The sequence below is a fragment of the Macrotis lagotis genome, chromosome 2 (assembly GCF_037893015.1).
Source record: "Macrotis lagotis isolate mMagLag1 chromosome 2, bilby.v1.9.chrom.fasta, whole genome shotgun sequence".
In the NCBI taxonomy this organism is placed as follows: domain Eukaryota; kingdom Metazoa; phylum Chordata; class Mammalia; order Peramelemorphia; family Peramelidae; genus Macrotis; species Macrotis lagotis.
This window is the reverse complement of record NC_133659.1, coordinates 329,683,193-329,696,209: the sequence shown is the minus strand read 5'-3', so window position 1 is coordinate 329,696,209 and position 13,017 is coordinate 329,683,193. Positions and strand designations below refer to the sequence as shown.

Sequence of the window (13,017 nt, the reverse complement as noted above, 5' to 3'; positions counted from 1 at the left end):
CTTGTTGAAGCTCCTCAAGTAGAAGCCTAGAGGCATGAAGTGATTTAGTCAAGGTCACCCAGTGACCTCACAGACAGGGTTGTGGATTTGCAGATCGGGGGCTTTTGAAGGACATTTAATCCAAAAATAGATTAAACTGACAGATGAGGAAACTGAGACCCCGTCAGGACAGATGGAGAAACCGATAGACTCATCCATTTAGAGCTGAAAGGACCTCCGAGAGCAATTCTTTCTTTTTATAGATGAGGAAACAATCCCAAGGAAGCAAAGTGACTTGTCACCAAGAGCTGGAGACGAGCTATGAATGCTGATATTGTAATTCCAGACCTAGTGGTCTCTCGACCAGAGCTCTGTGGCTCCCTTATAAAGGGGAGTCTCCCCCCCACCCCACCCATCTGCCGTCGGGGGCTCATCAGCTCAGCCAGGACCTAGTCCTTGGAAGAACAACATCTGGAGGGTCGAGAAGAGGAGGGAGGAACAGCTGTCATCCTGGAAAATGACCCGAGACACATCTAGACAGCAGCTGGCGAGGGGCAGGCCAGAGGGGCGGGGGCCTTGAGCTGGCACCCCACCTCCTTCCGCTGCTAGGCCCACTTCTCCAACTTCAACTAGCTCCTAGCTCCAAGGCCCAGCGTGGGTGGCTCAAGTCTCCCCGGTAACAAGGGTCTGCCCCCTCCCCCTTCTCTCCCTCCTTCTCCTCCCTCCCCCCTTCTCTCTAACCTTCTGTCCTTCTTCCTATCCTCTCATATAAGGTACCTGCTCTCTGTATTCCCCCTCTGCCCCTCCTCCTTCCCTCCCACCTTTGCTCCCTCCCTCTCCCTCTCCCTCTCCCTCTCCTTCTCTCTCTCTCTCTCTCTCTCTCTCTCTCTCTCTCTCTCTCTCTCTCTCTCTCTCTCCCTCTCTCCCACACCCCCTCATTCTTTTTCTTCTCTTCCCCGGCTCCCTGTCACCATCTGTGGCACAGTCATTCTCTGTCACTCTCCTTACCACCCCCTCATTCTTCCTTTCTCTGTTGTTACCTCTCTCCCTGCATCTCCTTCTCTCTCCCTTTCTCTTTCTCTTTCTCTCCTCACTCCCTTTCTCCTGCTCCTCGGGCATCTCTCCCTCTCTTGATAAGCATTCCCCCTTCATCTTGCTCCCCACTCATTGTGTCTTTCCAACCCCCTCATCCTTCTAGTCCTCAATCCTCTTTCCTTTTCCCCTTACGGAGTTTTCTTTATTCTCATTGGCTTCTGAGGCTGCCCAACACCCTCAAGAGCTCTCCTTCCCTCGTGGAAGGCCTCTCCCCGAATTCTGCCCCCTCCACCAACACCCACCTCTTGACCTCTTTCTTGTACCCAAGCTCCTTCCAGGAGGTACCTGAGAGATGTGGGGAGAATTGTTCAACATCGATGGGAAGGCAGGGATGGAGATCCTATGGGAGATCCTCAGCAGACAGATGTGGCCATCTCGGGGCTAGTGGGGTGCCCCCTTGCGGGGCACAGCTGAAAGCTGGAGGCCGGGGCACTGGGAGGGCAAGCTTCAACAAGAGACCAGACCCTAAGAGACCCCCCTGGGCCCAGGGAAGGAACTGTGGGAGCAGCCTAACCCAGACAAGGGAAGAGGGGGGAACTGATGAATCAACGAGGGAGCCCCTCATCTGACAAGCAGGTAAGGAGGCTATTGGGGCTTACACCCTACAAGCACCCTCTCTGGTCCTCTTCCACCTGAATTTGAGTCAGCATGGGTCAGGAAGGGGGAGGGTGGCATCAAGTGGTGGCTGGCGATCTCAGACTTCAGAGGGGAAGTGTGGGGGGGTGAAAACATTCTGTGATTATTTGAGGGACCTTGGAAATGGAGCTACCAGCCATGGAATATTAATGTTTGCAGAGAATATGTACTTTGAACTATTAGGAGGTTAGAATGAGAAAGGATGATAGAACATCAAATGTTGGAGCTAGAAGAGACTTTAAAATGTGGTATATTAGGACAGATCATATTAAGGCTGGACATGACCTTTGGGCTGGAATGTTGCAACTGAAAAGGACAATAGATCTTATGGAACCAGGAAGGACCTTAGAATCACAGATATTAGAAGGGAAGGGACCTTAGGGATCATCTATTTCACTTTCCCTTTTCTATAGATGAGGAAAATGAGGCTCTAGGAGGGGAATAATTTGCACAAAGTCATGCAGAACAAATGGCAGGGGTGAAGTTTCCTAACTTCCATGCCCTACTCTCTGCAGTCTGACAAGTTGCTATCCTGAGTTTTCTCCTTCCTTTCATGACCAAGGAGTCCTTATTGCCTGTCCCATTGCCTAGGAGAAAACATCCTCCCTGGAACCTCCACCTTAATTTCATGAATGGACTGATGGAGATGCCATTACCAACGGGTCAGATCTGTTCCCGCCCTTTAAAGAATGGCTTAAGAAAATGCAATCTATATTCCTCCTTCTACTGGGGAAGGGGGAGCTGTTCTCTACCCCAATAACTCTCCTTGAAAAACTAAAGGAATACTGACTACCCTGTTCCCTGAAACTTTGTCCAAAATTTGGGTGTTAGAGCTGGAAGAAACTTTTCCATAGGCCCTAATCCATTTCAGGTATCATCTTCCTCTGGTCTTAATTCAGAGGGAGAGGCAGAAAATCAAAATCCCTAGGGTAGGTTAGGGTGGATTTGGGCTCTAGATAAAATAAAAGTCATGAAATCTGGGAATTGAACCAGAATGGGAAAATCCCTGTCTATTCCATGGCAACAGGGCATGAGTGGATGTAAAGAGAAACCTGTAAGCAGTGTGATAGAATGAGAACCAGACTACATTAGAGGCCAAGAGTCATACTCTAAGCTCTGACTCTAAACAGTTGTGTGACCTTGGGCAAGTCACTGAATTTCTAAGTTCATTCATTCATTCATTCAAGAATTATTTGACTATTTCTTAATGAGGTCAAAGTTTAGGCAGGAGATAAGGCAATAATTCTGATAAGTAAAATATATGCAATGCTACAAAGAGTTGTTCACTCATGTCCAACTCTTTGTGATCCCACTTGGGGTTTTGATGACAAAGATACTAGAATAGTTTGCCATTTCCTTCTCCTGCTCATTTTATAAAGGAGGAAACAACTTGCCCAGGGTCACACAGCTAATTATGTCTGAGATTGGATTTCAACTCAAGTCTTCCTGACTCCAGGCTTGGTGCCCTATCCACTGAGTCATTCAGCTGGTATGATAAGTTAATAAAAGATAGACAAAGGATAGGATAAATGGGCCAGAGGAAGAAGGTTTTTATCATTTGGAGAGATAACAGGGAAGATAGTGAAAAAGGAGATGGTCTTTGAACTGAGCTTAAAGGATGGACATGAATTGACCAGGAATATAAGGGGGTACCGCCAAATGAGGGAGCTGGATAGAAGGAATTCTGAGGCTCCTGCCAGCTCTGACATTCTCAGATACTATGATATTTTAGGGAACTGTTGAGTGGGTGGAAAACTTGAACCAACCAAAGGGACGAGGGACCAGCCAGAAAGGACCCAGTAGGAAGGGGAGTAGTTGGTGACTCACCGCATCCCAAGGGGCAGAACTCTTGGACAGAGAAGGGGTAGAGAGGGGGTGGGGAGTGGGAGCCAAGGGGGTGAGCAGGAGGATGGTGCCAGTCTGCAGAAAACTCTAGTAGTTCCTGCACCATAGGTTATGAGACCCTTAATTTGAACGCTGCAAGAGATCATAAATCCTGAACTTGCTGCATGACCTTGAAAAAGATATTCTCTCTCTCTCTCTCTCTCTCTCTCTCTCTCTCTCTCTCTCTCTCTCTCTCTCTCTCTGTGTGTGTGTGTTGTGTGTGTGTCTGTCTGTCTGTCTCTGTCTCTGTCTCTCTCTCTGTCTCTTCCCATAGCTCCTTAGACACCAGGAGCTGGACATTGAGTCCATCCCCTGCAAAGATCCCAGACAGGAAAGAATAGCCCATCCTTCCTTCCCCCTCTCAGGCCTGAAGAATGAACAAAATTATATCTGAGTCCTTTGGAAAGAAAAGACGTCACCTAGATTGCAGAGCTAATTTTGGTGGTTCTGGAGAGCTGCAGTCTTGCTCCTCAGCTCTCCCAACAGTCTGATGGACTTTTTCAGGAAAGGTGAAGTTCAATGTGGGGAGGACAGGGAAGGGAAGAGGAAGAGGAAGATGTAAGTGAATCAATTTTTCTAGGAATATTGTTTTGCTCTTTTTTTTCCAATGTCTTCTCTCCCCCTCTGCAAAGAAGTGTGTGAGCTTTAGAATATGGGCATTCTGCCCTCACTGATATTGTAAAGGGTGGAGGGAGGGGAGATACCTCGGGAAGGGCCAGAAAAATTGGTTGATTCTTGGAGAGAAGCAGGGCAGAGCTCCTTGGCCCACTCCCTCTGTAGTCTCCAAACAGTTGGACCCAAAAGTTCAGGAAGCTAGGATAGGCTCATTTCAGGGGTTCCCTTTTCTCCTCCAAGGTTTTCACAATATCTCTGAGGAGGGGAGAGAGGGACTTGTGGCAGATAATTTCTAAGATTTCATTCAACATGAGTGAGTGAATGAATGAATGAATGAATGGACAAAATGAATGAAGAAAAACTTATTAAGCATTTGCTCTGAGCCCATCATTGAACTAAGCTCTGGGAGCACTAATATTAAAAAGAGACAACCCCTGTCTCAAGAGCTTACTTTCTAATAGGAGGATCAGCACATGGAGGGAAGTGATAGCAAGAGAGGGGTGTTTTTGCCTCAAAGGTGCATTGATGGTGATTGAAGTCACAGAGTTAGAGACAGGATGAGGAAATTCCCTCTGCCAATGTAGACTGGAGCCTCAACTTCAACTTAGAGCTTTGGATTGCTACTGAGGCACTGAGGGTGTCCAGAGCGACTTACCCAAAGTCACACAACCAAAATCTGTCAGTGACCTGAGCTGAGTCTGGGTTTTCTTGAATCTAACTGGCATACGACTCTACTGTATAGGAGCCACTCAATAGATCCTTTGCAGAAATGGTGATAGCTTTCATTTGCTTACTGTGCCCAATACAAAGAGTAGAAGTGGAGAAGGGGAGTAAAGCATGATCTGGGGGTCTGGCACTTGTAAGAATGAGTTGGAGTTTACTGCTCAGGGCCACACAGGCTCAGGAAGTTGTACCAACAGCAGGAGCACTAAGGGGCAGGAGGGGATAGAAAGAAAATAGCCAGGGTGAAGGCATCATTAGTATCAGAGGAAACTAAATGGATTCTAGGGCTCTCTCTCTCTTCCCAAGTCCCTTATCCCAGCCTTGGGATGGGACAATGATAGCAGAGATCATGGGGAAGGGTGGAAAGGACCAGCTCTGCTCCTGTGGGATACAAAACAATGGGAACTTCATCACCATTGGACTTTAGAGGCAGAATAGAAAAGTCCTTTCCTTTAGTGTCTATCTGTTTTTCCCTCCATTTATCATTTCTTCCTCCTTTAAGTCATTTGAGTCTTACTGGGATTCTAGAAGCCCTCACCATCCCAGGTACCTTAACTGCTAAGTTCTTTTTCATTTGACTTTAAAGAGGGTAGTAGAGAGAGATCAGGAATTACAAAACCAAAACTGTAGAGGTGCAGTTAGGATAGGGCAGAGGCCAATGTGAAGATATTTGGGAATATGCTTATAGACAACCTTTTGTTCTTCTGGAGCCTAGGGCTAGCTTTGCCCCTGGAGAGAACTTCCCAACATGTCTCTCTCTTTTCTAAATATGGCTGGCTAAAAGGCTGCCCTGAGGCAGAAACTCTATGTTACCTGGGGAAGGAATTAGGAAGGTTCAGGCAGTCTTGGCATCTTCTAAGCATAAGCCTCAACTTCAGACTCATTGGTCACTGAAGCCCTCAGCCAGACAGGTAGACAGTTCCTTGGTTGGTCAATCTCTTACTAAGTCAAAGAGTTCTGCCACTTATTAGACCTGTGTCCTTGTCTTGGTCATTGATTGTTCACCTTTAAATTGGCAATGATCATTCTCATGTTGGCTATATAGTGGAATTGTGTGAAAAGATCTTTATAAAACACCATGGAAACAAGCAACTTGCCGTTAGGATAACTTCTGGGTAATATGGGAGAGGTGGTCTTCTACAAAACATGATAGAATTTAGAGAGAACCTTAAAATAGAGACTGTCAGAGCTGGGAGGGACAATCGGATGCATGGGGTTAGAGTTGGGAAGGAGATAGACAGGGATCCATAAAGTTTGATTTGGGTGATGGTGAAAGGGGAATCCAAGGAACTTACTCCTAAATAGATCCAATTGGGATGAAGAGGGAAATGGACCTAGAAAACTTGCCCCTCATAACTTAAGAGAGGCCATGTAGAGTCACTCTTTTTACAGCATTAATTTGTTATCTCAACTTCAATCAACTGATCTACAAACATATAGCAACCACCTGCTGCGTAGTAGACTCTCTGTTTGGTCCTGGGGTTACAAAGGCAACAATCAAATAGTCCCTGCCCTCAGGAAGCTTCTATTAGACAGAAAAACTCTCTGGGTCCTTACTTTTCTAAGGTTATTTTCAGGCCCTTCTAGAACCCCAATCAAAGTAAAAGGGAGCAGATGAGTAGGTGACCAGGGAGGGAAAATTGTCAGTTATTCTGAAGATCAGAAGAGATCTGAAGAGAGAAGAAAACTCTCTCCTTTTCCTTTATCTACATAGAACAAAGGTGTATCTTCCAAGGTCTTTCATTCTACCCCTGGGGGACAAGGAAAAAGAAAACATGAAGGGTTGAGACCCAGTCATCATGTCCTGTCTCATGTCAGAGAAATTGTAGTTTTCTGCTCTTATCCAACCCAGTTATTACTCAACTTCCTCACTAGTCCTGTGGTAGAGAGGAGTCAAAGGATCTGGGTTCAAATGCTACCTGATACTTTATTGTATATGCAATCTTAGAATGTCATTTATCTTTTTCTTGGTCTCAGTTTCCTCATTAGTAATAACGAGTGTTGGATTGGATGGCTTTTGAGGTCTCTTAAAGCTAGATCCCGGGAACAAATTCCTCAGGAAAGAATTGTCAAAAAGTGAATTGGGCAACCTAAAGAACTGTTAGGTTTCCCATCCCTAGAAGTCTTCAATCCAAAGGCTGTAATAACCATTTGTCAATGATGCCATATGGAGAATTATGGATTGGGTTCATTGATCTCTCGATGTCATTCCACCTCTGAGATTATATAATTGACTGATATTGTGTATGTGTATGTGTTTGTGTGTGTGTGTGTGTGTGTGTGTGTGTGTGTGTGTGTGTGTGTGTGTTGGAGTGGTGGAAATGGGCAGAAGGCAGAAGGGGAAGGGCAGTGAGGGACACTGCATTCTAATTTCATAATTGGCGTCACTAGAACCCTAGGTAAGCAATTGACTATTCTAGACCTGAGATGCAAGGATGTGATAGCTCATGATGGGAGCTCTGAAGGCAAAGGTCGAGGTCCCAGATCCCAAGCCTTAACAAGGAGTAGCAGCACCATACAATAGAAGGGATACTGAGATAGTATTCAAGAGATCAGGGTTCCCATTGCAACACTGAAGATAACTTGCCAGGTGACTTCAGGCAAGTTGATTCTCTGGGTCTCAGTTGTCCCATCTTTACTACTAAGGTCTCTTCCAGTCCCAACATTCTGTGTACCAACAGTCTATGTTCTAAGGCCACTCCTTGTTCTTAAATAACATGTTCAAGACCCCTCCAAGCTCTGTTCTAAGGTTTGTCTCATTTTATGATACACTGTCTCCAAGCTTTGACATTCTCAGTTTCAATGCCGCTGATATTCTAACAATCTGTGTTCTAAGGTCTTTCCTTATTCTGGTATAATGTTTTCAAGACCCCTTCAAGGTCTTACATTCTGAGTTCTAAGGTCTGTCTCAGGCATGACATCCTACCCCTCCAAGCTCTGAAATTCTCTCAAGCTGTGACATTCTATGTTCTAAAATTCATCTAAGTTTTGATATCTTTGGCTCTAATGTTCCCAGTGTTCTAAGGTTCCTTCCAGCTTTGACAGTGGAAAATCTGAGATTCATTGCTTCCCTCTCTCCATTCATCCCTTGGCTGTAAAAAAATCTCTTTTTCTTTCATTCTATGCCAGATTGTACTTCCACTTTTCCCTTTTTCTACCATGGAGCAGGGTGGGTTTAAGGGAATGTCAGAGAGAAAATTCTTGGTGATCAGAGGAGTAGGTTATTTGTTATATACATATTAGATTACTCTGTGCTTTTTCTTCCCAGGATAGGAGCTGACTGTGGCCCTGGCCCATCTCTCACTTGGCTGGCCTCTCCACCCACCATGGACATCACCAGCTTTCCTTCTCCAGTGTCTGCATCCTTAGAACCAGAGAATGTCTCCCTCACCTGGCCAGAAGACCCTTTTGTGGGCAACTTGTCTACGCCCCCAGTCAGCACAGGACTAGATGTGAGTGGTATATTGATCCCTCTAGTTTACCTAGCAGTGTGTGTGGTAGGGCTGCTGGGTAATTCACTGGTGATCTATGTGGTGCTTCGGCACACCGTGAGTCCATCAGTGACCAATGTCTACATTCTCAACCTGGCCCTGGCTGATGAACTCTTCATGCTGGGCCTGCCTTTCCTAGCGGCCCAGAATGCCCTTTCCTACTGGCCCTTTGGCTCCCTTATGTGTCGCCTGGTCATGGCCGTTGACAGTATCAATCAATTCACCAGCATCTTTTGCCTGACGGTCATGAGTGTAGATCGCTATCTGGCTGTGGTGCACCCTACCAGGTCGTCGCGCTGGCGCACGGCCCCAGTGGCCCGGGTAGTGAGTGCAGCCGTCTGGGTGGCCTCAGCAGTAGTGGTCCTACCCGTGGTCGTTTTCTCAGGAGTCCCACGTGGCATGAACACCTGCCACATCCAGTGGCCTGAACCAGCTGCAGCCTGGCAGACAGGCTTTATCGTCTACACGGCGGCTCTGGGATTCTTTGGGCCCCTGCTGGTGATTTGCCTCTGCTACCTACTCATTGTGGTCAAGGTACGCTCAGCCAGTCGACGGGTCCAGGTGACATCATCCAAGCGGCGGCAGTCTGAGAGGCGGGTCACCCGCATGGTGGTGGCTGTGGTGGCCCTTTTCGTGCTGTGTTGGCTGCCCTTTTATGTGCTGAACATCATCAATGTGGTCTGTCCTCTACCTGAGGAACCTTCCCTCTTTGGTGTCTATTTCTTAGTGGTTGTGCTGCCCTATGCCAACAGCTGTGCCAACCCCATCATCTACGGTTTCCTCTCCTATCGTTTTAAGCAGGGCTTCCGAAGGGTATTGTTCCGACCCTCCAGGAGGGTCCAAAATCAGGAACCACCCACTGGGCCCCCTGAGAAGACAGAGGAGGAAGAGGAAGATGATGAAGATGATGAAAGAGAAGCTAGAAAGGAGATGAATGGGCGGGTCAGCCAAATCAGTCAGCCGGGCAACAGTGGGCAGGAGCAGCCACCCTGCAGAGCCTGTGGCAGTGAACAGAAACCTCTCCCGGAGGAGCTGACTGGAGGGGAGAAATCCAACTCTGTGCACACAAGCTATTTGTGATCCAAGGAACACGATTGCGCAGGGGGAAGGGAGAGGTGTTGGAGAGAGGATGAGAGGGAAAGGTTTTGGGGTGCCATTGAATGGAATAAGAAGTGACATCCTTGAAACCCATCTCCAACACTGGGAGATGAGGTCAGTGCTGAGGGAAAAGATAGGGGTTTGGTAAAAAGGTTGCAGTGTGCTGGTGGGTTAGTCCTGTCTCTTCTGGGACCCTCAATTTCCCCATGATAAAAGGAAAAGTTTGGTCAAAATAGTGTCTAAGGGCCCTTCCAGTTCCAGACCTATTTTCCTATGGCTCCAAGTGGGAGCAGGAAAGGTTCAGGCCTAAATGAGATATGACAATAATCTCTTTCCTATCCAACTGCCCCTTAAGTGTCTTGGAGAGAAGAGAGTATTTGGATCTGGGGTGTCACACTTTCTGGATGATGATCCTTTGCTTTCCCAGATGTGAGCAGACCACATCTGGAGGATTGTGTCTAATCCTGGGTGTCTCATTTTAGTAGAAACATTGGCCAGTGATGCTGGGTCCAAAGGATGGTGGTCAAAATGTGAGGGAACTTAACACTGTGTTGTATGAGAGTTGGTTGAAGGAATTGGGTCTAAACCTTAGCTTTACCACTTTTTAGCTTTGTGACTTTACTCAAATTACTTAATTCCTCTGGGACTCAGTTTCCTCAACTGCAAAATGAGTAGGATGGATTAAAGGACCTTTGAGGTCTTTTCCAGTCCTTAAACTAGGCTTCTAAGATGCTGTTACTTTACCTCTATGGCTCAATTTCTTTATCTGTAAAACAAAAGGATTGGACTAAATTATCTCGGGGCCATTCAGCTCTAAATCTGATGAAAGTTTTCTTCAATTACCTAAAGAGCTATTGTGTGGGAGAGATAGCAGATCTGCCTGCCTGACCCAGAGAACAGAAGCATGGGGGCTGAGGATTGGCAAGAGGCAAATTTCAGCTCTCCATAACAATTAGCACATTTGGGGTTGCTAGGTGGTGTAATGGATAGTGCACCAGCCCTGCAGTCAGGAGGACCTGAGTTCAAATGTGACCTCAGACACTTAATAATGACCTAGCCGTGTGACCCTAACTCCATTGCCTTGCAAAAACTTACAAAAAAAATAAAAAAAAAAACACTTAGTGCTATCCATGAGGGATATAGACCCCAAGAAGACCCCTTCCTCAGGTATGGGTTGGACTAGATGACCAACTCTGACATTTTTTGACCCTTGAACCAACATCTCCACCACTGTCCAGCTGAAAGGGAATTTCCCCCCACATCTCCTTGTTGGGGGCCTTATGCTATTTATTTACTAGCTGAATGATCTTGAACAAATCACTTTATTCTCTAGTCATCAGTTTACTCATCTGTTGAATGGGATAGTTGGACTAGATGTTCTCTAAGGTCTCTTCCAAAGCAAAAGTCAGCCATCCAGTGAACCTCTTCCATATTTCCTTGTCTTGTCTCCCAATCCCCCCATTTCCTGGGTTCTTAAATCCACCCAGTGTTTAACCAGTGGGAAAAACCTCTGGGATGGAGATAAGAAGACTAGTGTCATTGGTTGATTCATTCTGACATTTTTAGTGGATTGGATTGGTCTGGAAAGTGGGGAGGATGCATTCCCAATCTTTCACTTTTCATCCTTATCTTAGCATGAGGAGCCCCCTTTGTAGTCTTGGGTAACTTGACTGATAGAGATGGAGACTGGGGAGATAAGTGAAGAGAGAAGGGAGTTTGCAGGCACCTGTGAGGAAATAACTGGACAGATGATGGGGAGGGTGGTGGGGGAGGGCCAAGGTCTGAACTATGGGGGTAGCAAAGAAGCAAGGATCAGACCAGGGACCATCTCAAGAGGAACTATGAAGGTAATCTCTTGCCACTTACTGGGTCACAAAGTATGAAACCTAGCCTGGGTGAGAGGGCAACATGGAGGTAATGCAGCTGACCAGGTACATTCTCAAATGGTCAGCCTGTGAGGTCAAAGGGTCCAGGAGCTTTGATCACATGCATATATGGGTTTATATGTACCCAAAGGGGAATTGTAATTCAAAGTAGTGAAAGGAGCTCTGGGTTCTTCAGAAATCTTGGGTTCTAATACTGCTGCTGCCACTCATTGGCTTTGGGATCCTGGCCAAAGAAAATCGATCTTCCTGGCCTTCAGATTCTTCATCTATGAAACAGGAGAGATTTATCCCTGCCTACCTCACAGGACTGTTGTGAGGGCCCAGTGGGTTAATGAATGATATTCACTCTGGGAAACCTCAAGTGTGATACAATGCTTCAGATTTGGAAGGCATTAATAAATGTTTGTTGGATGAAACCTGAAAGATAATTATTATTAAATACAGAATTCACTTCTTGCTCTCCACCACCTTCCCAGTCGACTAGACAAATGGCATAATTCTCTCATCTCCATACTCTGTTAGGGAGGGAGTGATGGTGAAGCAAGGATGCGCCACCCAGAATCCCATACTACTCCGATTTCACCTGAAAGAGGAAATAAATTAATTAGAAAGCAAGATGATTGTGGGGGGGGGGGTGTAAGCAAGGGGCAAAGATCTGAATTATGGAGGTAGTGAAGAAGCAAGGATCAGAGGAGGGACCATCTCTAGAGGAAATACAAAGGTAATCTCCTGCCACTTCCTAGCTCTGGGACCTATGATAAATTATGTTCTTCTATACTTGTTTCCCCCATGTGTAAAATGAGGGTTATGAACTAAATGACCTCTAAGGTTCCTTATAATTCTAAATTCTTACAGTCCTCTAAATCACAGGCATCTGTGGAGAAATGAATGAAGAGAGGTATATTGTGAAGAATGGGGAATACTGGGGGGGATGCCTTTTGAACTAGAGGTGGGGGAAACAGGAAGAGATCTGTTTGGTATATGTGAGCTGTGGCATCGAGATCCAAGACTAGGATTGGGCAGGGGGCAGTGAAGGAAAGGGGCGTGAGAAAACTGTAGAATCCTTCTTTTCTATCTTCTTGGCTCCCTCCCACCCCACTCCTGCAGTGGGCTCACCTTGAACTTTCTCTGAAAAGGCTGTTGCTAGGCAACAGTGGTCCATAGCATTGACTCTGCATCCTGAGTCTTGAGCCAGAGGACAAAGATGGCCAGCTGCAGGGAGAGGGTGGGAGGGAGGCTTCAGAGCTTATGGGAAGAGGAGGGCTGCTTCCAGGATCCAAATTGTGTATAGGTATCTCTCTGTTGGGGGGAGGGCAGGGGGGAGACATCAGGATACAGCACCCAGGGCTATGAACCTACAATTCTGAAGAGCCACAAAGGCAGATGTAATGAATAGGCAAAGGATAGTGGTGTAGCAGAACAAGTTTGCAGTCCAAAGTGCTGGGTGTGAATCCTGGTTATCCTATCCATTTTCTGGGGCTAGCTGACTTATAGACAGCAAAACCATAATTAGCAGCGGATGATGTCGAGGAAACCTTATAGGTGATGGGGGTTCAATTTCTCATAGAGGATAGTAGAAGGTGGTTCTCAAAGGAAATTATCTTTTCTCC

At 46.4% G+C, this 13,017-nt stretch overlaps 1 protein-coding gene across 1 annotated transcript; it reads left to right on the top strand.

Moving 5' to 3' along the window:
* The first annotated feature begins 8,258 nt into the window (after nt 1–8,258).
* SSTR3 (somatostatin receptor 3) lies at nt 8,259–9,503 on the top strand. Its single transcript, XM_074220830.1, has one exon. It carries the CDS (start codon nt 8,259–8,261, stop codon nt 9,501–9,503), a length of 1,245 nt encoding a protein of 414 aa, XP_074076931.1.
* The last annotated feature ends 3,514 nt before the right edge of the window (nt 9,504–13,017 follow it).

What these genes read in the sequence shown, in the direction of transcription:
- SSTR3 (XM_074220830.1), top strand. Translation starts at nt 8,259, where the DNA reads ATGGACATCACCAGCTTTCCTTCTCCAGTGTCTGCATCCTTAGAACCA.